At 59.4% G+C, this 26,254-nt stretch overlaps 5 protein-coding genes across 5 annotated transcripts; 4 read left to right on the forward strand and 1 right to left on the reverse strand.

Moving 5' to 3' along the window:
• Window positions 1-510: 510 nt before the first annotated feature.
• On the forward strand, window positions 511-897 carry A1Q1_08053 (aromatic amino acid family biosynthesis-related protein; the record flags this gene model as incomplete). The annotated part of the gene is made up of 1 exon (XM_014328824.1): window positions 511-897. The coding sequence occupies one exon, from the start codon at window positions 511-513 to the stop codon at window positions 895-897; it is 387 nt and encodes a 128-aa protein (XP_014184299.1).
• A 33-nt stretch (window positions 898-930) lies between these two features.
• A1Q1_08054 (aromatic amino acid family biosynthesis-related protein) lies at window positions 931-5,355 on the forward strand (the record flags this gene model as incomplete). Its single annotated transcript, XM_014328825.1, has 1 exon — window positions 931-5,355. One exon carries the CDS (start codon window positions 931-933, stop codon window positions 5,353-5,355), a length of 4,425 nt encoding a protein of 1,474 aa, XP_014184300.1.
• Window positions 5,356-5,689: 334 nt separating this feature from the next.
• Window positions 5,690-8,584, forward strand: A1Q1_08055 (uncharacterized protein; the record flags this gene model as incomplete). Its single annotated transcript, XM_014328826.1, has 5 exons — window positions 5,690-7,628; window positions 7,690-7,748; window positions 7,810-8,034; window positions 8,081-8,256; window positions 8,299-8,584. 5 exons carry the CDS (start codon window positions 5,690-5,692, stop codon window positions 8,582-8,584), a joined length of 2,685 nt encoding a protein of 894 aa, XP_014184301.1.
• Window positions 8,585-8,899: 315 nt separating this feature from the next.
• Window positions 8,900-10,323, forward strand: A1Q1_08056 (uncharacterized protein; the record flags this gene model as incomplete). Its single annotated transcript, XM_014328827.1, has 3 exons — window positions 8,900-9,288; window positions 9,365-9,601; window positions 9,648-10,323. The coding sequence occupies 3 exons, from the start codon at window positions 8,900-8,902 to the stop codon at window positions 10,321-10,323; spliced, it is 1,302 nt and encodes a 433-aa protein (XP_014184302.1).
• Window positions 10,324-17,885: 7,562 nt separating this feature from the next.
• A1Q1_08057 (uncharacterized protein) lies at window positions 17,886-20,758 on the reverse strand (the record flags this gene model as incomplete). The annotated part of the gene is made up of 5 exons (XM_014328828.1): window positions 17,886-18,273; window positions 18,333-18,928; window positions 18,975-19,687; window positions 19,748-19,971; window positions 20,037-20,758. The coding sequence occupies 5 exons, from the start codon at window positions 20,756-20,758 to the stop codon at window positions 17,886-17,888; spliced, it is 2,643 nt and encodes an 880-aa protein (XP_014184303.1).
• Between the last annotated feature and the right edge of the window lie 5,496 nt (window positions 20,759-26,254).

Here is a 26,254-nt window from a genome sequence, read left to right on the forward strand (position 1 = left end):
GTCTGAGACGCGCGCGCACCGCGCCTCTCCCTGTTCTTCCCCTGCGCCCTGACACCGAGGAATCTCCACCGTCTCATATCCCAGCTTTGCTTCCGCCGACGCCGCCGACGCCAGTCCCCCCAGTCCCGCTCTCGCCCAATCCCAGTCAATCCACAATCCAACGTGCACCCCTCATTAGCCTGTTTCTAATGAGATTAGCAGACTCACCAGCCCATTAAACATCCCATTAGGTGCGGCTGTGTGCGGCATCCCACGTGCCCCCCCCAATCAGTGACCGCCCTCCACTGTCCGCTGATTACGACTCGGACACAGGCAATCAGAAAAACCCGACATACTCAGCCGCGCCGGCTGGCTGGCTCGCTTGCTTGCCCGCGCGCGCGCAACTAACAGTCCGCCTTCCTTCCTTCCTTCCTCTCTTTGTCCTCTCACCCTTCCCCCTCCCCATCCTCTTTCTACACCCCGACGTTTGACGCCCTTCACAGGTGCGACAACAAGAGGTTGCGGCCCACCATGTCCGACCTCGCAGACGTCCTCAAGATCTCCATCCTCGGAAACGAGTCGATCCACGCCGGTTTCCACCTCGTCGACTACATCTTCCACACCGTCCTCACCACCCTTCCCTCCACCACCTATGCCCTCATCACCGACACCAACCTTGCAAAGCTCTACCTCCCCCAGCTGGAGGAGGCTTTCGCAAAGGCCGCCAAGGACACCGGCTCCAAGGCGCGCTTCCTCGTCCACCAGGTCGCTCCTGGTGAGGGAGCCAAGTCTCGCGCTGTCAAGGCTGAGATCGAGGACTGGCTCCTCAGCGAGAAGTGCACCCGTGACACCGTCATCCTCGCCTTTGGTGGTGGTGTCATTGGTGACCTGACCGGCTTCGTTGCTGCCACCTTGTAAGCAACCTTAGTTGTCCGGAAACTAACAAGCAGCATGCGTGGCGTCAAGTTCGTCCAGATCCCGACGACCCTCCTCGCCATGGTCGACTCTGCCGTCGGTGGAAAGACCGCTATTGACACCCCTCACGGAAAGAACCTCATCGGAGCGTTCTGGCAGCCGAGCTACATCTTCGTTGACCTGTCGTTCCTGTCGACCCTCCCCATGCGCGAGTTCTCGAACGGTATGGCCGAGGTTGTCAAGACTGCTGCTATCTGGAAGGCCGACGACTTTGCCTCCCTGGAGTCCCGCGCCGCCGAGATCACCTCTGCCATCTCGACCAAGGCCGAGGGCCAGGCTGGCCGCTTCGAGAAGGACCGCTCCGTCCCTCAGTCGCTCCTGCTCCAGGTTGTCACCGGCTCAATCTACGTCAAGGCTCACATTGTCACGATCGACGAGCGTGAGACTGGCCTCCGCAACCTCGTCAACTTTGGTCACACTATCGGCCACGCTATCGAGGCTGTCCTAACCCCCACCATCCTCCACGGCGAGTGCGTTTCGATCGGTATGATCTTGGAGGCCGAGGTCGCTCGCCAGCTCGGCATTCTCTCCCAGGTTGCCGTTGGCCGCCTTACCCGCTGCCTTTCGGCATACAACCTCCCGGTCTCCATGTCCGACCGCCGCATTGCCTCTCTTCCTGCTGCTTCCCAGCTCGGCGTCGACCGTCTCCTTGACATTATGAGGATTGACAAGAAGAACTCGGGCCCCGCCAAGAAGATCGTTCTCCTCGACCGCATCGGTAAGACTTACGAGGAGAAGGCCACCGTTGTGGCCGACGAGGTCATCCGCAAGGTCCTCTGCGAGTCTGCCACGGTCATTTCTGGCGTTCCAAAGAAGTCGCCTGTCGTCATGTCGACCCCCGGTTCCAAGTCCATCTCCAACCGCGCTCTCGTCCTCGCGGCCCTCGGTAAGGGCACCTGCCGTATTCGTAACCTTCTTCACTCGGACGACACTGCGGTCATGATGAACGCTCTCGCCGAGCTCAAGGGTGCCGTCTTCTCGTGGGAGGACGGAGGCGAGACCATCGTTGTGGAAGGTGGTGAGGGCAAGCTCACCCCTCCCCCCAAGGGCAAGGAGCTTTACCTGGGCAATGCCGGTACCGCTGCTCGCTTCCTCACCACCGTCTGTACCATCGTGCAGCCCACTGCCGACGCCAAGTCCACCAAGATCACTGGCAACGCGCGCATGAAGCAGCGTCCCATCGGACCTCTCGTGGACGCTCTGCGCGAGGACGGCGCCCAGATTGAGTACCTTGAGGGTCAGGGTTGCCTGCCCCTCGACATTGGTGCCGATGGCCTCGCCGGCGGACACATCAAGCTCGCCGCCACTGTGTCCAGCCAGTACGTCTCGTCAATCCTCCTCTGCGCCCCCTACGCTCGTGAGCAGATCACCCTCGAGCTCATCGGTGGCCAGGTTATCTCGCAGCTCTACATCGACATGACCATCGCCATGATGGCCCAGTTCGGTGTCCAGGTCGAGCGCCAGAAGGACGCCAACGGCAAGCTCCTCGACGTCTATGTTATCCCCAAGACGACCTACAAGAACCCCGCCGAGTACAACATCGAGTCGGACGCCTCGAGCGCCACTTACCCCCTGGCCATTGCTGCTATCACCGGCACTACCTGCACGATTTCCAACATTGGCTCCAGCTCTCTCCAGGGAGACGCTCGCTTCGCCAAGGACGTTCTCGAGCCCATGGGCTGCACCGTTGAGCAGACTGCCACTTCGACCACCGTCACTGGCCCTCCCATCGGCGAGCTGCGCGCTCTCGGCAACGTCGACATGGAGCCCATGACCGACGCTTTCCTGACTGCCGCTGTTCTCGCCGCCGTCGCTACTAAGCCGTGCCTGCCCGGCCGCGAGGTGCAGGGCCTTGGCCCCAACGCCTCCCGCATCTACGGCATCGCCAACCAGCGTGTCAAGGAGTGCAACCGTATCAAGGCTATGCGCGACGAGCTCGCCAAGTTTGGCGTCGAGACTGACGAGTTTGACGACGGCATCATTGTCTTCGGCAAGCCTTACAATCAGCTGAAGAAGGGTGTCCAGGTTCACACCTACGACGACCACCGTGTCGCCATGGCTCACGCTGTCCTTGCCACTGTTGTTCCCGAGACCGTGCTGGAGGAGAAGCGCTGCGTCGAGAAGACTTGGCCCAACTTCTGGGACGACCTCCAGAACAAGATTGGCGTCGAGTTTGACGGTGTTGAGCTCGACCAGAGCAGGCAGGCGTCCACCTCGGGCACCAGCGGTGTCCGTGACACCCCCGTCCTCCTCATCGGTATGCGTGGTGCTGGCAAGTCGTACATCGGTTCGCTCGCTGCCGAGGTCCTTGGTTCCGAGCACGTCGATGCCGACGAGGTCTTTGTCCAGCAGGCCGGCATGAAGGTGTCCGACTTTGTCGCCCAGAACGGCTGGCCGGCGTTCCGCGAGACCGAGACCAAGATTCTTGCCTCCTTCCTCAAGGAGAAGTCTGGCAGCCACGTCATCTCGCTTGGCGGCGGCATCGTCGAGACTGAGGAGGCGCGCAAGATGCTTGCGGCTTACGTCGCCGACGGCGGTGTTGTCGTCCACATTCACCGCGACCTCGAGGACCTCGAGGCGTTCCTCGACAACATTGGCGGAACCGCCCAGCGTCCCAAGTGGGGCGAGGACTTTGCCGATGTCTACCGCCGCCGTGAGCCGTGGTACGAGCAGTGCTCGAGCCACGAGTTCATCAACATCCTCGAGCCGATCGCCTCGCAGTCGGAGAAGGACCACCACCGCGCCATGCGTGCCGAGTGCGAGCGCTTCTTCAACTTTGTCACTGGCCGCAACGCGAACCGTCCGATCGTCTCGGGTCCCAACGCCCAGCCGACCGCCTTCCTCTCGCTCACCTTCCCGGATATCACTCCCGCTCTTGCCAACCTGTCGACGCTTACTGAGGGTGCCGACGCCATCGAGCTCCGCGTCGACCTCCTGTCGCCCGACGGTCAGGCTCCCTTGACCCCAAAGCTCCCTCCTGCGTCGTACGTTTCAAAGCAGCTCGCCTCTCTCCGCATGGCGTCCAACCTCCCCGTTGTCTTCTCGGTCCGCTCGAAGAACCAGGGCGGCTGGGCTCCTTCGGACGACGTTGCCGGTTACGCTGCGCTTGTCAAGCTTGGTCTGCGCAGCGCCGCCGAGTATGTCGATGTCGAGCTCGCGTGGCCGGGAGACGTTCTCGCCGCGATCCACGCCGCCAAGCGCGAGACCGCGCTCATTGCCTCGTGGCACGACTGGACGAGCAACATGAAGTGGGATGGCCCTGAGGTTGCGGGCAAGTACGCCGAGGGCTCCAAGCTCGGCGACATTGTCAAGATTGTGGGCACTGCGACGTCCACGGCGGACAATGCTCAGCTTGCTCTCTTCGCTGAGCGCAAAAAGGAGGACCCCACCGCCAAGCCGCTGCTCGCCATCAACATGGGCGCCGTCGGCCAGCTTTCGCGTGTTCTGAACCCTGTTCTGACACCGGTCACTCATGCCGATATGCCGTCGCGCGCTGCTCCCGGTCAGCTCACGGCCAAGGAGGTCATGGAGGCTCGCACGCTTGTCGGCCTGTGCCAGCCCAAGAAGTTCTTCCTCTTCGGTTCGCCTATCGCTGCCTCGGTTTCGCCGACGCTGCACAACACTGGCTTCCAGGCCCTTGGCTTCCCGCACCACTACGACCGCTGCGAGGCGTCCGAGGTCAACGCGACCGTCCGCCGTGTCCTTGCCGATGAGGCCTTTGGCGGCGCCAGCGTGACGATCCCGCTCAAGCTCGAGATCATGCAAGAGCTGTCTGCCGTCAGTGAGCACGCCAAGGTCATTGGTGCCGTGAACACGGTCATTGTTCGCCAGGGTGCCAAGGGCCGCGAGCTGCACGGTGACAACACGGACTGGGCTGCTATCCACGAGGCAGCTCTCCGCAACCTCACTCCCTCGGGCGAGCTCACGACCCTCGTTATCGGTGCGGGCGGCACGTGCCGCGCGGCGATCTACGCTATGCACAAGCTCGGCGCTGCTCGCATCCTGCTCTTCAACCGCACGCGCGAGAACGCCGACAAGGTCGCCGCCTCCTTCCCCAAGGAGTACAACATCGAGGTCGTGACGTCGCTCGACAAGCTCCCCGCTCAGCCGGCTGTCATCGTCTCCACTGTGCCGGGTGCGTCCCTCTCCATGACGCCCGGCGAGGGTATTGTGCTCCCGCCCTCGCTCATGCAGCACCCGAACGGTGTTGCCATCGACATGGCGTACAAGCCGTACAAGACGGCGCTGCTCGAGGCTGCCGAGGCCGCCAACTGGACTCCTGTCACTGGCATTGAGATTCTCTGTCTGCAGGGCTTCCGCCAGTTCACGCTGTGGACAGGCAAGGCCGCCCCAGAGCAGAAGATGCGCAAGGCCGCTATGGACAAGTACTTTGAGGCCTAAGCGAGCGACGAGCGCAGCGAGTCGCGAGCAGCCTCCAGGGGTAGTAGTAGACATTCAGTAGTAATCAAAAGCATTAAGCATTCATCAGCATATGCATCTTTTAGTGGTTTAACGTGAGGTCCACACACCGCAGGGAGGGCTCACGTGACCAGTTGACGCGTCATATGAGCTCAGCCCCGTTGACGCGTCTTGACTTTGAATGCAACCTCCACTTTCGCCCCTCCCTTCGTCTGCGCTGCGCCCTGTAATCTCACTCCCAGCCTCCGAACGATCAGCGGCCCCTAAGCAACACAAACACGACACAACACACATGCTGCTCTGAACAACAAGCCGAATGTCGACAGAGCAGCCAGACGCCGGTACGGCGAACGGAGCTGGGAGCAGCAAGGCGCAGGCGCAGGGGCAGGCATCGCTGTCTGCGATGTGGGGTAAGCCGGCGCCTGTCCCACCGCCAGAAACAGCAACGGCGCCAACGTGGGCTGCCGTCTCCTCCTCGCCCTCAGCTCCCGACGTACCCGACGTCCCCGATGTACAACCACCACCAACAGCAGCTCCACCTTCAGCGCAGGCAACGCTGCAGCTTCCCCTCGCGTCCCTCGCGCCGGCGATGAGCAAGACACCTTCGGCCACCTCGACGGCGTCCAATTCACAACCTAGGAAGAGACGGAAAAAGGAGACGGGCCCGCCGCAGGGAAAACTCGTCTTTGGCGTCAATGGGGTCGGCGTTGGGGCGCCGTCGCCGCCCCCCGAGGAGAAGAAGAAGAAGGAGGGCAAGGGGAAGCGCAAGTCTGCTGCTGGCGATGTCAATGGTAAGCTCTTCCTGTTCACTGTCCACCGCCCTCCCCCACCCACCTTATCATCACGTGGAGCACCACACGGACTTGCCCGCGCCCTCACAATGGACCCAGTGAGGGTGGACGAGAGCCCGAAGCTGCCGAAGAAGATCATGTTTGCCGCCGATCAGAAGAGCACGACGCATAGTTTCTTCTCCAAGCCGGCACCCGCGCCGGTTGAGCCAGTTCCACCATCTGGCACCGCAACGCCGACCGCCGCAGGAAGTGGGGCAGCGGGGCCAGCGGGGCCGGCGAAGAAGGCGGTCCACTCGTTCTTTGCTACTGCCGGAAAGGGTGAACCCGGGACGACGAAGAAGGGATGGGGATGCTGCAAGGAGGGAGAGGAGCCGAGAGCTTACCTCCCTTTCAACGAGTGGGCGGAGCATGTTGGCTGGCGCTTCGATGGCGGCGCGACTTGGTCAGCACACCGCCCCGCCGCTCCTTCAGCAATCGACGACGGCACGTTCTGGCGGCATTACCTCTCTGACGAGGCTGGACCGTCGCGACCATCGCCCAAGGCTGCCTCGGAGGCTGTATCCGCGCCCCCCTTCGTTCTCGACCACCCGGCCATCGCTGCTGTGGAGCGCACGCCGAAAGACGCCCAACAGTCATGGTGCGACCTGCATCGCCCGCGCACCGCCGCCGCCGTGCTCGGCAACGAGGTCGAAGCTACCTACCTGCGCGACTGGCTGAAGGCGCTCTCCGTCGGCGCCATCGACAGTAAGCGTGTCATAAGGAAGGTGCACCGGCGGAAGGCTGTGAATCCGGAACTGTCGTGGATCGTAGACGACGCGGGGCTGTTCGGTGATCCCGATCCTCTCGGCGACACTATGTACGAGGACGACGAGATCCCTGAACCGGTCGAGGAACCACTCCTTCCGCTGGGCGCCCGGCCGGATCAGTACCCGATCATCGGCAACTGGGTCTCGAACACGATCCTCCTCTCCGGCCCCAGCGGGACGGGCAAGTCTGCCGCCGTCCACGCAGCCGCGACAGAGCTGGGATGGGAGGTCTTCGAGGTGTATCCCGGTATCGGGCGGCGTACGGGCGCGAATCTCTTATCCCTCGTCGGCGACGTCGGCAAGAACCACACGGTCACGCGGGAGAAGAAGGCGGACAAGAAGTCGGCTGCCGACGCCCTGAAGGCCATGTTTGGCAAGGCGAAGCCGGCGAAACCCACGCCGCCGCCAAAGGCGAGCCAAGGCTCCGCCGCCGACCCGATCGAGCTCGACGACGAGTCTAAGGATCCCGACGTCGAGGTCGTCCCGTCGCCGGCGAAGGTGGTGGACACGCCCGAGCCGCCAGCCGAGTCCAAGTCGCAACAGTCCCTCATCCTTATTGACGAAGCGGACATTCTCTTCGAGGAGGAGAGCAGTTTCTGGCCCGCGCTCGTGTCGCTCATCGCCGAGTCGCGCCGTCCAGTCGTCATAACGTGCAATGGTGAGTTATCTGCCAACCTAGTAGAACTGACACGCCAGACATTGGGCGGATACCACTGCAGACGCTGCCGCTGCAGACAATCCTGCACTTCAAGCCGGCACCTTCCTACCTCGCGCATCCGTACCTCTCCGCGATCGCCAAGCACCATGGCGTCCGCGGACCACAAGAACTGAAACAACAGCCCTACCAACCTGACCTCGTGGACCAGCCCCTGCCGCCGAACGGGAACGAGCCGGCCGAGGTGTTCGACCTCCGCGCGGCGATCACGCAACTCCAGCTAGACCGCGGGGTTGCCAAGGAAGACAGCGGCGAAGATGTTGGCGATCTGGCGTCGCTGGAACAGCGGTTCGAGAACATGTCCTTTGCGGATGCCTTCGTCGCGCAACGCGACTGGGGACGGCTAGAGGTGAGTTGCGGCTCGTCCTGAGCAAACTGACGTCCAGATCTCCGAGGTTGACCGCTACGCTCCTACCCCAGACGACGAGGAAGCCAAAGGGCGGCTCCTGAAGCCATTCACGCAAGACGCGTACCCCATCCTGGCCGTGTGCGACTGGTCCGACGCCATCGCCGAGACCATCATCTCACTCTCGGGCGGTGCCATTCCGCAGAAGAACGTGCAGTACGAGCAGTGAGTCCAGCTCCCTTCTTCTGTCACAAAGCTGACCCTCAGGACAAAGTACATCCGGCACGTCCTCCCCCTGCTCGACGAGATCGTGTACCTCGACGGCCGCCTTCTCCCGCACCCCTCGCTGTTCCTGGAGACGATACCCTTTGTGCGCACAGTCGTGCGTGCCGACGACCTGCTCGTGATCGAGGACAGCCAAGCGAGCAACGAGGGCGCACCGCGGATCAACCGCCGCACAGGGCGTCTGATGCGGACGGGGCGGTACGAGCGCTGGCTCGAGATGCCGGAGGAGCTGCTCGACATCGCGAGGTATGGTGGCCTGGAGGCATAGCGCCGAAGGCGCGACGCGGAGATGCACATGCAGTATGGGCACGGTTAGCACGGGGACGATATACCAGACGCAATTTCATGCATGTATTTGTAACAGCACAATTGTGTGATCGACGAAAGCGGGTCCAAGCGGGCCGGACACGACTGGCGCGTCCAGACACCGGAAGGGGACATTACCGTGCCTGAGATCTGAGAGTGCACATCAGGCCAAGTCCAGCAAAACACCTCCACTTCGCTTCGTCCACTCCGTCCACTCCGTCCACTCCGTCCACTCCGTCCACTCCGTCCACTCCGTCCACTCCACAACAATCAAACAATGATCCAGCGTCGCCGACCAGCACCCAGTTCCACGCCAAGTTCAGGCCCGGGATCAGGCTTCTCCTCCCCCGCGCTCACACAGCAGAATACAGCCTACCAGCCTCTGCAGCACGACAGTCCCTCCACCCCGCCTCGATTCGGGCACGCGCCAGCCTTCACGCCGCGGGCCAACCATATGCACAACGGGAGTCTGGGGAACGGCAATGGGTTCAACGGATTCAGTCCCATGATGGGGTCTAGCAGGGGCGGATTTGGGGGGATGACGGGTTTGGGCCAATATGTCGAGGAGAACGAATCTGGCCCGATGGCTAGGAGAGTTGGAAGACAGGTGCAAGCGGGGGTTAGGGATATGGCCGAGTTGGGCCGGAGCTGGAGTCTGGTCTGGGGGTGAGTCGATTCGCGAGCAGCTGTGTGCTCCTTTTACGCTATCGCTCACGAACTTCCCGTACGAGCTAACACGCAGCGACCCCGAACTCCGCACGCGCGTCCTGAAAGTGACGACGATGAACCTGATCTCCTTGCTCTTGCTCTCCCTCCTCCCGCTCATGGCCCCGGTGCTGAGCCAGAGCTCGCGCGCAGCAAGAGTCGGGTTCTGGTACAATGTGCTCCTGAACTGGCCCATGTTCGCTGTGTGCTTTGCGGTGAATGCATACTGGGGCCCGGGGGTCGCGAAGCGTGCCCAGAGCGTGATGCATCCGGCGTGAGTACCCTTTCTTCAACTGCGCTGACCCCAGTCACCGGACCAGCTCATCCACGTCCGAACTCCCCGCCCCGCCCTCGACCGCGCTCCTGACGCTCACCCGTCTCCTGCTCATTGGCGACTTTACGCTCGTCTCGCGCTCCATCGCGCTGGTTCCGATCGTTGGACGTCCCATCGCACTGGCCTACATGGCCCTCGTTAATGCGTACTATGCGTACGAGTGGATATTCGCGAACCGCGACTGGCCCCTTGCGCGGCGGTGCGCGTACATCGGCGACAGGGCTGCATACATGTTTGGTTTTGGTGAGTCACAGGTCTTCACGCTGTGCTGCTCTGCATCTGGGGCGGTATGCGTCACTCCGCGTCACTCCGCCTCGCTTCGCTCGTCTCCGCTGACACCCAGGCCTCATCCCAACCCTCCTGACCAGCTTCTTCCCCCGCTCATCAACATGGCAATCTTCACGCTCCTCTACCCCTTCCTTCTCATCCAGGCTCTGCACTCCCGCCCCCCGGCTGCTGGTGACGTATTACCAGCAGGTTCGGGCGGGGGGCAAGATGACTCGGGTGCGGGTGCGATCAGCCCGGCTTTGGGCGTCCGAGTACCCATCTTCATGCTCGCGCAGAACGCGCTGGTTGGCGCTGAGTGGCTGCTCGCTGCTGTGGGGAGGGAGAGGGGCGGCGCGCTCGAAGGCCTGAGGGAGAAGATGGGCGGGAAGTATTGAGAGTGGAGAGGGGATGGAACGATAGAGTATAGACCCTTTGCGCTGATGTATGGGTGCGGCGCTAAGCGACGTGGGCAACTGACGGACACTGATCGAAGCCCTCCGGAGGAGATGTAGAAACGGATACTGGGGACTGAAGGAGGTGGCGAACCATTGGTGTCGAGGTCTCGGGCTCTGCGATCTGCCTCAGTCGCGCTTGACGATCGAGCGAGGTCGGTCGTGGTGCGCCCGCAAGAGAAGCTGCCTGGCACCCGAAGCCGAACGCGGCTCTCGAGTGGTCCCTGTGCCACCGATGTCGACCCGGACGGGGGTTCGCTACTTTTGGTATTGAGCTGCGCGGTCAACATGAACGGCTGGTTTGCGCCCCATGAGCTCGTGGGGGCCAGTCTTGCGTCTACTCCCTCCGCGGCGGCCCCTATGCTGGCACATACCTGCGACCTCGTGCCGTTGTCGCCCTGGAGTCTCGGCGTATCCACAGTGGTGTGTTTCGGACAAGTGAGCAAAAGTCTGGAACAAGGTTAGGTGCGCCGCCGGCACCATGGCGCACGGTTCGGTCCTGAGTCTGCAGCTCCGACAGCGCGACTCGTGACTTCGCACTCTTCAAAAGGTCAGGAATGATATCAGTGCGTCTCTCAAAGTTATTGCCATTTTTGTGCGCCGTTAGAGTGGTAGGACCGTGGAGAATATGCGATACTAGACTGGGGCTTCGCTGAGCACTCGCTCCGGACACAACGGAGCAGCTGACTTCCAGCTGTCAGAGTTCAGACGTGGCAAGCGCTCTCTGGAAAGTGGGACCTTCTCAGCAGACAAGTAACCGAACGTTTACAGGAGAGAGGCTATCGGAGACGAAGCCATGGGGATTTGAGGTTAGAGCGGTGCAGAAGAGCGCAAGAGGTGCAGGACCTGATTGTGGATTGTCGAACCCACGTGTTCCTACATTCCGGCGGCGGGAGGGTGTCGGTGCATGATCGCATCCGCGCACCACAACGACATTCCATCCATCAGCTGACAGTGAGGAACTATCAGCAAAGCTTTGAGCTCGCTCAAAAGACCGGTAAAGACCGAGTGCTGGCGGAATGCAGAGGTCACCGATGGCCGAGATATCCGCCCGTGGAGGGTGCGAGCTCCTTGATGTCCCCCGCAGATATCCGTTGGCAACCCGGTGCCGACAGTATAGTTCAGGCGAGATCTCAGCAGAGAACTCACGCCGAAGGGGTTGCACCGCAATCGGCAGCGTTTGGGGGTGACGTACGCTTCACAGCGATTCGATAAAACGCCCGCTTTCCATCTGAAGAAGTTGGCGAGAGTGCGGGGCACGTCAAGTCGGAAAGGAAAGGCAAGATGCGCGCCAGCGTCGGTCTCGCGCGTCAACCAATTGCGCTGTAGTGGTAAGACCAAACCAGGCCGCCTTCCCAACGCTCCATCAGAGGCGGGTGCAGTCTCTGTGCACCGGTGAGTCGAAGAACCACCATCTGATTCCATGCAAGCGTGCCCCCACAGGCCCCAGACCCCGACTGCAGCTGACTTCACTAGCTCGGCCAATTCAGCATTTGACCTTTGACCTGTTGTTAAGTCCTCCCCTCTTGAAGTGACGGAGTGCTGTTGCCGCGCTGGTAAAACCCATACATAAGAGACTCACCGGAGCGTAAGGCTCATCAGATAATGAGTGTCAGGTGAGTGTCAGGTTCGAGAGGATCCCATTAGATGGCGACTTGGGGATGTTAGGTAGTGTGCAAGCTAGCGCGATAAGAGGGATCTGCCGACTCCGCGGACATGCCCCGCTTTTGATCTTCGGCTCGGAAGACCGCGCAGGTAGCAACAGCCTTGCGTTCTGCGAGCTGGATAGTAGTCGAGAGTTCAACCCCTCAATGGCGAGCTCTTCTTGTATCGGAAATAAAAAGTGATGCTGACAGCGCCATAGCGATCCGTCGAGGAAGAGAGAGAGGCTGGGGGACGTGAGCATCTCGCAGTACTGTACGCAGTTGCAAGCGTTCGAAAGGTGAGTAAAGACGAAATTTCCCCGACAGCCCCAAAGGAGTCTTTGGTGGCTTTCATCGGGTCGGTGCCGAAGATCAACCACGCGGTTTGTCGGTACCACGGCGCAGCGGAGTTTACCACCGTACGATGATCCGATTTCTGGACGCATTCTCATCTTTCCATCTTCCTGCACCCAGCTTACAGCAAACCAACCACCGCCGATAAAATGGTGGACGCGATATCGTGGAACGTTGTCTTCGTCCTTCCCCAATGCCGGTGGAGATTCTCCCCAGACGGGTCATTCCTCTGTGTCCCACTTGCGTTCATTTATGGTCACTGCTGTCCAGTAGCGCTGAACTCCGACCGCTCCTAGGCATGAGTAGGTGATCATGGCGATCTCACAGTCCCTCAGCCTTCCTTTCATCAGGGCTGAGGTCAATAATCCGGGGAGAGCATTGCCGCTAAGCAGCGGCTCACTCACCCGCGATATCCTAGTCGCTCTCGACGCCTTTCGCGGAATCGAGACAGCGCTTCTCACCTCGACAGGAGGCTAAAGACTCAAACACTCGGGAGGGGGGCAAGCTTCGTGTCACGACCTCGGAAAGGGCCCTGCCCAGTTCGCACCGACATGATTCGCTGAAGAGCCCTAGAGCTATAGGTCTCGCACGAGCCGGGACAATACCTTCGTCGCCAGTCATCGTCGTCGATGCCGAGGTCAACCGTGAAGAGAACTACGCTACGCCGAAAAGGACTCGTCCTGTGCGCTTGGGAGGAAGAAACTATCGGCGTTGCACATGGGGTATGTGTACATGCCCCCCACTGCTCATGTCCGAGGTTACCGCAGCCTCAGGAAAGGAACGGTCCCTAACATCGGACACCTTCGCCGAAACCCTCGGTCATTTCGGTCTTCAAATCAATCAGTCGCGACCACGCATACAGAGCACCTATACAGACGAGCACCACTTGCCTCGAAATCGAGAATGCATGCCGTTGGCGTCAATGGCTAGTTTGAATCTTCAAAAAGACAACCTGCAATTTCACTTGGTATTCCGGCGGTCCGAGTAGAACTTTTCGAGAGCGGGCCGACAGTGGGGGGCTAACGGGTAATCACTGACGATCTGGAGAGCATCTGGCTCCTCGTTCCTCCCGTTCAGGTCTTGAAGCTACCTGTTCATGGACATTGCTCATGATGAGTCGTGTGCTGGTTTTTTGCGGAATTATGCGTGCGAAGAAAAACATCGAGGTTCAGAACCCCCTTCCTCGGCTGGATCTCGGCGGAAGGTGCCCGGAGAATCGCTCAGGCATGCTCTCACCCAAGGAGAGATATCACAACACGATAACCCTGTCTTTTCTCGATCTCTCGGGGTTTCCGGGACGCAGGTGAGAGCTCATTTTTCATTGGGACGGAACAGCTCGTCGGCACGACGGATGACTCTTCTGCAAAGCCTCACCTTCTTACTCGCACGACGTGCGGTAAATCGTCTCATGCCGCGGGTAGCTGTGATTTTCTGTCTGTGCAGTGGGCATGCTGTGCGGACCGGTCAGTTGTTGAGCGCAATTGCCAAGCGGTAAAAACTTCGAGACGTCCTCGGACATGAACCCCTACTGCTCACAACGCTTGTGGCACAGCTGTGACTTTTGACGAATGAATAATGGCCATCTGACCGGAAAGCAGCGCGGCGCGGCTGCCGCAGAACGACGATGGCCCTATACTGTTCCGAGTTGCAATCAACATCCCATGTGGTCGAGACGAGTTGCGATGCCTTATGGAAAATGGTCTCCTGTGCTTTGCAACTGATCAGATGAATCCTCGCTCCCGCTGCCTCGCCAGCCATTGTACAGTAAATACAGTGCCATCTAAATCTCGATAAGAAATGGCAGAAATTGACAATCCCCCAGCATCGCTTCACAGAGCTGAGCGGCCGCCAGTCTCTTCCTGGCAGCGTTGGAACGGTCTCTCTTCTGACACTGACATCTCTGTGGCGCGGGGTTGCACGCGGCCACTGAGATATTGGGTTTCCGGAGCTAACAGAAGCCTCAGATGTTGTTGGCTCCATTGTACGTGGATGCATTCCCTCTTCATCGTTGAAGATCGTCTGCCTCGTCGCTGCCACACTTATGCCCTTCCACATCATAAGAATTCTCTCGATCCGCGAAAACGAGGGGACGAACGCCGGCCAGCATGTGCCAACATGTAGCAGCCTGAGGGATAGCGGGTGCCAATCTGGCATCCCAATAGATGCGATACTTGCAAATCCACGGGAGTACAATAGCCACGATCCGTGTGGACATTATCATACACCTGATGCAACCCTGCGACGCCTGTGACAGGAACCGCAATGCACCTGTTTTGGGCACCCAAAGTTGTGTCTGAAGAGAGAAAGCCAGGGGCGGCAGAAGCCAATGACTCATGTGAAGTTAAGGCGGAGCGCAGCCCGCCAGCTCACAGCTTCTCTGGTCTTTTGCCTACAAACCCCGTGGTGCCTCAGAACAGGTAAAAATCTCGAGGCGTTGCGGTACAATTGCAGGTTTGGCACCGTGCCCGGTCCTTGGCCCGGCCCCGGCTGGTACCAATCCTAAACATGCGTCCCGCCAGGCTCAAGGTGCGGCGCTCGTGGCTGGAAAGGAACTGCAGCGCCACACTTTCACCTGAGGTGAAGTAGAGGTCTGAGAGCAGTCGGCTCTCTCTACATTCCCATGTCAGATCGCGATCGAAGGGTGCTTGAGGGCCGAGATCGTGAGGCAGTACTCTGTTGAGCACGAAGCGCCAATGATTTCACACACACACACTGCAGAGCCGCAGCTAGTTGGCCTCTTCCCTTTCAAGGGACTAGGCGTGGGGCGTGGCACGCACCTCCAATGTTTGTGAAGTGAACAAGGGGGCTTGCCCTCTCTGTACTTTGACTTACATTCCTATCAATCGTAGGCTGTTCGCGACTTGCAACAGGTTGGGCAGAGGCAATTGAAGTACCGAACGCGCGTATTAGAACCGGTACGGAGCACAGCAACAGATGGTTACTTAGCCTGTTATCACATTTCGTTCATGTTGCCGGTCAGGTGCTCGAAAGGAGGGCGGTTAAGCCTGGAATGTGCAACAGGTTGTCGGGGGAAGGTCCGAGACCATTCAGGCTCTGGAGATCGTGATGAGGAAAGGAGGGAATGAGTCTGACATCCACCGCCGTTCGGCATACCACCCAAGGATGCCGGGCAGAGCCGGCGCCTAAAGCGGATGGCACCGAGCCTTGGAGACTAACATCAGTTTCAGGATTAATTAATGAAACGCGTCAAGAGATTAATTAATCGGCAAGTGCTTATAATGTGCAAAGCAGTCGGATACTAAGGGGGCCAAGGCGAACAGATCAACCAACGGCATTCCGCAGCCTGTTGATCTGCCACCCAACGGCGCAAGCGTCACCGAGGTCGCGACGACAACAGGAACGGAAAAAACATTCCCAATCACAGGTATCCTCAGTTGCACAGATACATCCTTGAAAACGGGCATCTGGCACGGAGTCTGCGCGCAAGGGCACTCGGCCTTCCTTGGGTATGCCCCGAGGTGCACGGGCGAGACGAAAATTACAGGAAAAATGAAGAAAAACGTGGCCCAGTGTTCCAAAGGGGTTTCCGCCCCATCGCCCCTTTTGGGTGCAACTTCCACTGTAACGAGTCTCTGGTCCGGCGCTCAATAAGCGGGCCCCTCACGGCACGCCTTGACGGCGAGCAAGTGCGCGGCCCGTTGCGAGCGACGGCCAGGCCCTGCCTGCCGCCATTCTACTATTCCACTAACTCCAGCTATCTAGACGAGCACGACTTGCACCTTGCTCGAAGCTCTGGGGCAATTGCAGGGTGTGGAAGCTGAGGCATGCCATCCAGTATGTCCGAGGAGCGAGAAGAAGCGGATACCTCCGGCGCCGTGATTGGCCCAGATCTTGGGGTAACAGAGGTGTAGTATCTCCCGAAGTGGTCAGTCTGTGCATGATTCCGGCAGTTGGGGCTGTGGGGCAGAAGAACAACAGGAATGCTGCAAGGGAAGTGGAGAGCTCTGCCTGCCTGCCGGATACGCCCGATCTGCTCACTCTTCGCCGCAGGCTAGCTGTTAACGGAGCACGTCGAGGCAGGGAAGCACCACCCTCTTTGCGCATTACCCTTCTCCAGAGGATGCAGGGCGCCGGACGTCAGCGCCCCGGTAAATAACGGCTTGGTGTTTCCTCTACCACCACTGCACCGGTTATGACCACCGCAAGAGCATGTTGGTGATGACGCAATCCCAGAACCCCCTTACCCCCTCGCTCGTCCCTGCCTCCTTCCACTCTCCCGTGCCCTACACCATGCTTGCACGTTAAGCTCTGCACGCCCAGGGCTGTCACATGACGCATTCAGCTGAACGGCACAACGCCCACTGGCTCTAAGGCACGTCTGCAGTCCATCGACCGCCTCTCTCCGTTCGCCTAGTTCCGGTACTCGGACCAAGGTGGCGGTCAACGTGCTTCCTCTCGCACGGATGAGTCGCCCATGCACGGACATATGCGGTCTAATGTCTCTCTTCTCCCGCCACAGCCTCGCCTGGATGCCAGGTGTTCCAAGTGGGAAGCGAGCAGGGCATCGGACACCAGGCCGGGTTCATTCTTGGGTCTGGTGGGGAAGACGGCGTATCACGCAGGCAAACTGCGCGTTAGACGCTCCACACATCCGCGCGCTAGTGAAGGGTCAGCGCACCTGCGAGCTCTGATGAGCTGCCGTACCGAGTTGGTTGCGCGGCGCGTTACGAGCGCCAACATCAGCAAAGCAGGCATAGAACGTACATAGCTGACCCAAGGGCACCCTCGCTTGGGTAAACCAACCCAGGACCGGCATGCTATCGACGCCGAGGGGGCGTGGCACCCGCGGTCAGCTCGATGCCACAGCCCTGGGTTTTGTATTGGCACAAGCCTGTCGAGACGGCACGCCACCTATGTGCAATGCTCGGATGAGATACTGTAGACTTGACAGCACACGAAACTTGTGATAACGATAAGAGAGTCCAGAGGCAAATCGTGTGACAGGTCTCAGAGTGCGAGAGCTTGGAGGTGAAGACGGCACATGATCCGCAGGGAGTAAGGCGGTCGGACGAAAGGGCGCAACGGTTACGAAGTATTCGCTCAAAAGCGTTTGGTTACATAGTCACGTACGAGTAAGGAAACAAAGAATAAGGAACCGATTGAAGCGAGGGCGAGAAAGAATACGGGAACCACAGGATACTACCGAAGTTACAGCTCAATCTTGAAGTTACAGCTCAATCTTGAATGACGGCAAATAGAGCAAGCCCGGAACTGGTCTTCATGATATTGTTGTCAGAGAACGAGAGAGAGAGGAGACGAGAGATGAACATTGGAAGAGACAATGAGAATTGTTTGGTCTGGTCGCGTGTGGTGGTTGAATGTCGAAGCTATGCGTGTTGGTCCTTGATAGCCAAAGCCGATGTTGAATGCGAAGAAGATGTGGCGCGCGAGTGGCACTGCGTATACCTGGCACACTACGGCAGAGGTGGATGATGGTTGTATGTATCCTTCCTGCTTGCAGACCGAGGCGGGCTTGCATGCAGGGCCTTACGGCATGTTGCCATACCCCATGTAGCCTCGGCCGTCCTGAGACTGAAAGGAGAACTGGCCGTTGGCGGCAGGCACACCATGCTGGTAGGCGAGGTCAGGCTGGTGGGAAAGGGCAGGAGGGGGCATCATCTGGGGATCGGGGTAGCGCACACCGTAGGGAGGTGACGGCTGCGACGGGTGTCCGGGCGACTTGCGGTGGTCGGAGGGGACGCCATCCGCCATTTGCGTGGCCGCTTCGAGGCTTGTCCAAGGCGCGCGCTGGTGCACCTGAGGCGAGATGTACGGCGAATGACCGTGAGAGTTGGGCAGAGATTGGCTTCCCATGGCTGCCGAGTCACCGCCGTTTTCGCGCCTCTGATTCGCCTCGTACCACATCTTGCGCAACCTGTGGAATCAGGTCAGCTAGTTCCTGGGGCGGAGCTGATTAACCCGAATCGAACTTACTCCTGAGACCGGTCACCTGCCTTGGAGACAGCGATACGACTCTCATTGAGCGCCTGAATGCATGCCGCGATGAGGTCCTGGGCATCGGGGTCCGTTACGAGGAAGGTGGCGGCCAAAAATAGACCCTGCTGAACGTGGTTGGCGTCCCACTCAAACAGCGGCGTCCCCAACTGCCGGCGGGCAATGTTGGCAACGTGGCGAGCAGTCAACTCGCACTTCGTCCTTGACGCCTCCAGAAGGCGCTGCAGACGGGAGAGCTCAGCTTGCTGCTCGTTCATCGGAGGCGAACCGGTGTGCGATGAGCTCGATGTTCCGCGAGAGCTGAGCGATGCGTCCAGGCGCCCAATGCGCTCCTCAATCGCCCGCATGATCGCATACTGCGCTTCCATGCAGTAAATCAGCCACGAATCCGCATACCGCTGAACCTCCTCCTGACTGCGGTATGGAGGCGCAGGAGGCTCGCGGCGGATGGAGTCAAACTCATCGAAAGACCGGTCCAGCGCATCCCACACTTGGTGCACGTAGTCGGGGTCCAGTCGATCACTGCGACGCGCGCGAGGTCCAGTCAAGATCCTGTGCACTCGGCGACAAACAAGCTGGATAGTTAGTTCGTCATCTGAAGCGAGTTCCGTGTCTACTCACAGCAAGGTTGATGGGGGCCATGAGCATCTTGTTCGTTGCGTGCAAATACTCAGGCGAGCGGCCTGTACCCTGCTTCGCCGCGAGCTCCTCGATGAGAATCATGTCACCAGACTCCTCATCAAGCTGAAGAAGACCGCCCCTCAAGCCCATGCTCACTCCTTCGTGAGCGAAGGAGTACCAGAAGATGCGAAGACGAACATAGCGTTTCCTGTCATTGCCGTCCTTGTCCAAAGTCAACGAAATAGGCTTGCCGTCGTACCCGCAACCCTCTGTGGAGCATAGCATTTGAACGTGGGCCAGAGCCGTCTGGTACATGGCCTGTCGTTCGGCCGAGGTGGCAACACTTCCGTCCAACAGTGGCAGGAAAAGAAGAAGGGCACTGACGCCATCCCATGACGGCTTGCGAAGGATACCGTACTCGTCGATCTCTTTCAGAATCGTCCTAACGACCCTGTTGAGCTTCTCCAAACGCCGTTGGCGGTCGACATCGCGGCGCGCCTCAGCTTCGCCAACTGCGACGAGGCTAATGGGAGTGAGGGGCTCGTGGTTTCCCTCGCTCACGTCGAACTGTCCCCTCTCATCCACACCGTACGCAACACCCCAAGCATACAAGGTGTGGCAGAGGACCGCTCCTTCGGGACCCATAGCGGCTGCGCATGGAATGGGTTTGGAGAGGTACCGGCTGACGAACTCGACAGGGTCCAAGACCGGTCCTAGGAAAGTGGTTAGCTCATGCATGGAGCTGTTGGCAAAACATGCCACGCCAAACTTACGCTGGATCTGGAACCGGCGGAAGAATGACGACTCGAAAAAGTCGCGGGTAAGCTCGGGGATGCGCTCCATCCCTCGCGCGGAGGGGCTCAGAAGGCGGTCCTCGCCCTCTCCTTGGGATGCGAGCGCTGCATCGGTTGCAGTCTTGCCGTAGAGCATTTCGATTTCAGAAATGCGCTTACCACGCCTCAGTTGCTTAGCTGCCTTGAGCGGAGCATATTCGTCCCTAATTCGTCGGTCAGCACGGACGGTGGGGGTGTGGATAACGTAAGGAATTTGGAATGCACTTACACGCAGTTTGTGCCGCGCTCTTGACAGTTGGTGCAGCTGACTTTCCGGCGACGCACTGTTCCTGATGTGCCAGACTGAGCTTCTTCCAACGCGGCCTCTCGCTCAGCTTCCTCCTGTCGTGTACGCAGATCACACTTGACTCGCCGATGCCGGCATGCACCGCAGGCCGTGAACTGATGGCGTGGATTCTTGGTGCCAGAGGCCGCGCCGCTCGCGCGTCTTGATGAAGTCGCCACTACTGGCGCTTGTTGGGGAGGAAGACGGTTAGGCCAGTCCTGCCCGGGAATGTTGAGATACATGGGTGACGTCTGATCCATGGGAGCGCCACCTGAGAACGGAGGAAAACTGCCACCTGCCTGGTTGATACTGGGGCTGGGGGATCCGCTTTCAAAGAAAAAGCCAGGCTGGCCGTTCTGGTGTCCTGGTTGGCTGCTGCCAGGCGGTTGATAGTCGAAGGATATACCATGGTTCATCGGAAGCCCCTCCATGTTAAGCTGGGGACGAAACTGCGAATAGGAGGGCGGCATGCTGCCGGCGCCACCACCACTCTGTGCACTGCTTGAGCCCTCAAAGGACAGGGGAGGCGGTGGTTGTTGCTGATGTTGTTGATAGCCGGACATGAAGCCGGGGTATGCCGAACCCGCAAGTTGACTTTGTTGACGCCGACGACCTTGCGGCAGGGACTCGTGCTCGTGCAGCGTCTCCAGAGGCTGCTGGGTCATCAAGCCGAGCAAAGGGGCGGATGGTGCTTGGTCCAGCCGAAGAGGCGTGTCGCGTAATCACTAGTCAAGCTGTGTGCCAGAGGTGGGAGGGATCGATGGAGCGGTGTGCAAAGGCAAAAGCGAGATACAAGGAGCCGAGCGGAGGTGGATGTGAGATTCCAGTCAGTTAAGGGTTACCCTGCAGCAGTGACGAGAACGAGGAGACAGGAGAGCGTTGTGGGTAAGGGGATGGTTGAGGGGAGTAAGGGTTTCGACGGACCTCCACCCGAATAACCATGAATTCAAAACCAATAATCCTCGACGCTTCCTTCTCGTCCTCATCGGCCTCTCTCACTCACCAAACTTGTGCCACTTGCTCAGGCGAGGCGCAGGCGGAGGCGCGGGGTCTTGGCTTGCCACAAACTGGCGCGCTCGAGGCTTCCCCTGTCCAGCTGCGAAACGAATCGATGTGCGCACGCACCGAGATGTTTACAACCCGAATCGCCGCTGCTGTTTGTCGCGTGCCTCGTTAGGTTTCGCACAGAAAGTCCGCGTCTGATGCACGGAGCGTGAGAGAAAGCAAACGTCACGGTCTTGTTTGCGAACGGAAACCGCTCGACCAATCACTTTCCCCTAGCACAGGCTGGCACGCGTTTCGAGCACTCGCTGGGCCGAAGGCGAAATGACGGGTGAGATCTATGCTCCTCAGACGATTGCACGAACTGGAGTTGTAAGCGTTATGTTGAGTAAGAAACACGGCTGCCGCAAATGAACGATTGTCTGTGCACCGCGTTGTCCTCGATGTACCAAATGTTGATGGTAGACCGCAGAACGGACGGAGCGAGGAGCGACTGCTTCAAGGAGCGGGCCGGCTGGCAGACATAGCCGTCGGAGACGTTTTGGAAAGGTGACGCACTAAACTGGGGACCAGGATGCGGACTGCCGCGACTTCGAAGCCGGATAAGCCGTGGAGCGAACTGGTGGAGGCTGATTAGCGATCTTGTCGCGATAGCTGGTTGCGACGTTCGTTGAGCAAGCGTTGGTGGAACAAATGCGAACGGCGGATTTGAACGGTGAGTCGGGCGCGAGGGTACACGAAGTGCGAGGACTGTGTGTGTGTCTGAGAAGGAGGCGCTGCAGCTTATGTGCGGGGAGGTACGCAGTCGGGGCCGAGGTGGTCGACACTGTGGAACCGAAGTAAGATAAGGGCCAGGTCGTTAAGGTCGGGAGCTTCGAAGAAGGACGGAGGCACCGAACGGCGGTCGGCTGGCTAGGGCGAAATGGTGGAATGAGGTAGGAGACGTTGGTGGGGTCAGAGCCGAGGAGTGTGGAACGGGGAACGGGGAAGTGGTACGTTGTTGGAAGGATAGTTGTGAGATATGAGGATGAGGAAGGAGTGATTCTCGTCACGGGGGAGCCGGATGAATCGAAGGGTGGAAGGGGATGTTGAGAGGAGGATGAACAAGTGCGCGGAGAGCGGGCGAGATGAGGAAGCAAGCAGGTGGACGAGTATGTATGTATGCAAGGAACCGGTGCGTGCGCTAATCTTGAATCGGCCAGATCTTTTTTCGCCCAGGTGCCCAACGCCCAACCCAGCCAGGAAGGAAGGAAGGAAGGCGAAGAGGCCGTAAGCCATGCAGCCCAACGGGCCCAACGGCCAGTCTAGGATACGACCAGGACTCTTTCCAGGACCTGTAGGACTCCAGGAACACTTGTACGGACCCTTACCCCTGGGGTCTCCAGCTTGCCTCCAGAGCGCCCCTGCCCTTCCTTGGACCCTCCGATGCCGCCACAGCTTACTGCCCCCTAATACCCTCTCCAGACCATGTCCTGATTTAACACGACCTTCGGATTCTAATAGCCGTACCACCCTCACCGCTCATTATTGACAACCCGATGCAACCTGCCCCATCGTCCAACCACCGGCGCCGGAAGAGCTTACAACTGACCGAGGAACACCTCATTCTCCACAACATAGTACAGCGATGCCAGTTCCGACTCGCCGGTTCAGGACATCAGGTTCGACACGGCGGGGGGCATCACACCGCAGATCATGCTGTTCGGGGCGCAGGGGCGAGATGGGGCGCGGGTGTGGGCAGTGGCCCAGAAGCTGCGGTTCGCCGGTCAGACAAGATCAGACGATCCATGCGATCCAGTCGGGGGACGCACGTCCATTGTTTTCCTCCACGGCAGCCGCAAGCCGCAGGCCGGCCAGTAGGCCAGTACCCTTTGGCCAGTAGCAGCACTGCCAATGCTAGCCTACGCGCCTACGCCTTAGCACGGGGCACAGCCGGTAGATCACTTCGCGTCACCATTCGAGACACTGAATCGGCGGCCCAAGGCTCCGCCGGGCTGGACCAGCCCAGCCCCGCTTGCGCATTCAGACTACAGTCTAGCGGCAAGAGGCTCTGTCTGCGTCTCTGCAGCTGCGTCAGAATGGTAACCGCAGCTCTATACGATGAGTGGGCCATCCCGCTGTTGAATACTATGCATGCTAATGACCCGCTACCCCGCAGTCGTTGTTCATACACTCACGTATCAAGAAGTCAGGTCGACATCGGAGACGGGCCAATCCTGCACCCCGCACACAGCCCTCGGCGCCTATGCGATCGAACATTCTCTGGGACTAACGGCAGCGGAGAAGTGGGATGCGTCTAGCCCTCAGCATGATCCGTGAGGCCTTTCGACCCGGCCCGCTATTCTGTCTTTGTTTCGAAAGCCACCTCCGCCGTCGAGCCGGGACTGTACCGGTTGAGAGGAGATCTAGATCCAGATCGGCCAGTGGTCAAGCCACCCAGCCAACGATCAGCGGTCAGTGTGCGCCGCGAGCCGCAAGGACCGCTGTTAGTCCCAGAATGTCAGCGCAATAACCGCAGCTAACCGCATATGCCTCAGCGATCCAGTGACGATGCGGGGTGGATCGAATGTCGAGTGGATCCGCAACGTCTAGTCTGCGCCCGATACCAAATGTCCACCCGCCCCGGCCTGGCCATTGGTGGGAGAGCATACGATATTGCGATCGCGGTATTGCACATCACAGGATCACAGTGCTCCCTGTCCCATCCCCGCATATCGCATCCCGGCCCATGGTCACCCATGGTTGTTCAGATGATCAGATGGCGCGCAGCGCCCTACGAGCCATGGCCCAGACTGGATCCAATGTATCGGTCGGCACATATCCCAGATCCTGTCTGATTTCTGAGGCACAGCCGCCCCGCACATCAACACAGCCAGCCCGGGTTTGGAACCCGGTCAGCCATGATCAGCCATGCAGTCAGAGCTGCACGTAACCCAATACGCAATACACAACACGGAAGGAGGCAGCTTTATTCCGCAATCCAGGCTGCGCTCGCAGCCCCAGAAGCCCATCCCCGATCACTGGCATGCATGCCCTGTCCGAAGTGCGTAAGGCCAGAGGCGAATGGAGCATAGAGAGTTCTGTGATGTGACTGACCACCTTCCCCATGCTACTGGGCCACTGACGTATGGATGGCTTGGCTATCAAGTATGTGTGTTGACGGTCAACACTAATGTCTTCGACCGGCTACGACAGAGGAGCTGAGAGAAGGAGCCTGTATGCCCGCATAATGCAAGATCCGCAAGCTTGACCCGCAGCCGCACATAGAAAGGCGTTCATTAGGGGCATGCTGGTGGACGTGAGCATGGGGAAGACAGTTGCACCTGTGCAAGCAATAGTGCACGACTATGCCAGTGGCCAGTTGGCCAGTGGGGACAAGCAAGGGGAGAAAGAACAGCAGAGGAATGCTGCCCTGGGTTCAGGGTCAGGAACATCATCCCTATGAATGGAGCTCCAGCAGACCCGTGCCCTGTAACGGGGGTTCGAGTAGGGCGCCCGAGGGAGGCCTGGACCTATGTGCCCAGAGCTTTAGCCCGCTTGTCCAGGCACAAGTCCAGGCACAATACCAGGCACGGCGCCATCCCAATCAACCTGACGGCCAGAACTGCAGCAGCTGGCCGCGCTGGGCCAGACACGCACAGGCTGTGCTTGGTGCGTGCTAGCTCGTCCATTCGTCTAACTCGTCTTTGCCGCGCTCATCTGTTCGCCTGCTCGCCCTCCTGTTCTTCTGTTGCTGATCGCTGAGGCCCTGACGGTAGTAGCTGACGTACGACCACTCCTGTCAACGCTTCGCTCGTTCTGTGTTCACCTGGCCAGCAGCCAGCAGTCCGCTCCGGCGCTCTGTCAGCCCGTGACGGCCGTGACCAGTCTCCGAAGGCGGACAGGAACTAGAACAGTTCCTCGATCCTCGACAGGCTAACACCTACAGCGTGCGCAGCTACCCACGCGCCCACGGTGCCAACCTGGGTAGCTAGCACGGGTTTCGCACGGCAAGAGCTGATGTTTACTTTACTGTGCCTTGCACTTCTGTACGCAGCCCCGACATATCGCCATGTTCTGAGGTCTCAGACCCAGAAACGTGGGGCACGAATGGTACAGAGAACTATTCCTGGCCATCTTTCTGAATTGTTCGCCTGTTTGAATCACCCAGCTTCGAGGCTGACAGCGGCGGCGTGCGCCTGCATTCTCCAGGTTCATCTGGTCGTCGGCTGGACCCTGCTATAAGTGTCCGCATGAAGCAAGTGGCTGAGCTTCGCCCTCTGCTTCTCCTTCCTTTCCCAGTGTGCTGGGCGTTGGGAGTAATGGATAACGATGCGCCATTGGGTCTCGTGGGAGCGCCATGCGGAGCATTTCAAAGCCGCCTGGCTGGGCTCTCCCACCGGCGTCAGGAGGACTCAGAAGGTTGCAGGATTGCAGGGTCGAACAAGCTTCGATGAGAGTGACCTTGTCATGATCCTGTGGATCGTAGTGACCGCGACGGTGATAAAGGGGAAGGCAGCAGCACAGAAGCAGTGGTTGACCGCTTGGGGTGAGGGCCAGGATCAGGCGGATTCACAAAGGGTCTCAGGGACAGTCTCAGAACACGCTAGGGAAAGTGAGTCAGACAGGTGAGCCAGCTCTTATCCGCAGCAGCAGTTCTCTAGACCCCTCAGAGCCATCGTCCCCATTGCCTTCAGCCTCGTATTGCGATGGCGCACAGAGTGACACTGGTGAAGCTGGCTCTTGTATGCACAGATCCCAGACAGGCTTCGCACAGTAAACACAGCCAAGTATTCATACGCAGGGCAAGAAGGGATGGCGTGTTTCTCGGCGTCCGGTTCCACCCGCTCGCCGTTGTTGCATGAGTGGATGCTATGAATTCTACTGGATCAACAGATACGATAGCCGCGGCTGTCGGGGACTCGTTTAGCATTTAGCATAATCACGCACGGGTTGACGATCATGGCGGCGGCAGCCAGGCAGTCACACGCCCCCATACACCCAACCCACGCACGCCATTGCACCGCCGGCGATCCCGCTCAGTCACCTATTCAGCTCGACGCTGATGCCGACACTTGCAACTCTCTTTCACCATTCATCCATCCCCTTTCAGTCCGGAAGATCCCCGACCAGCCCACCGGCGACCGGCCGATGGCGGCGCTCGGCGCGGGCGCACGGCG

This window comes from Trichosporon asahii (assembly GCF_000293215.1).
Source record: "Trichosporon asahii var. asahii CBS 2479 unplaced genomic scaffold scaffold00002, whole genome shotgun sequence".
NCBI lineage: Eukaryota > Fungi > Basidiomycota > Tremellomycetes > Trichosporonales > Trichosporonaceae > Trichosporon > Trichosporon asahii.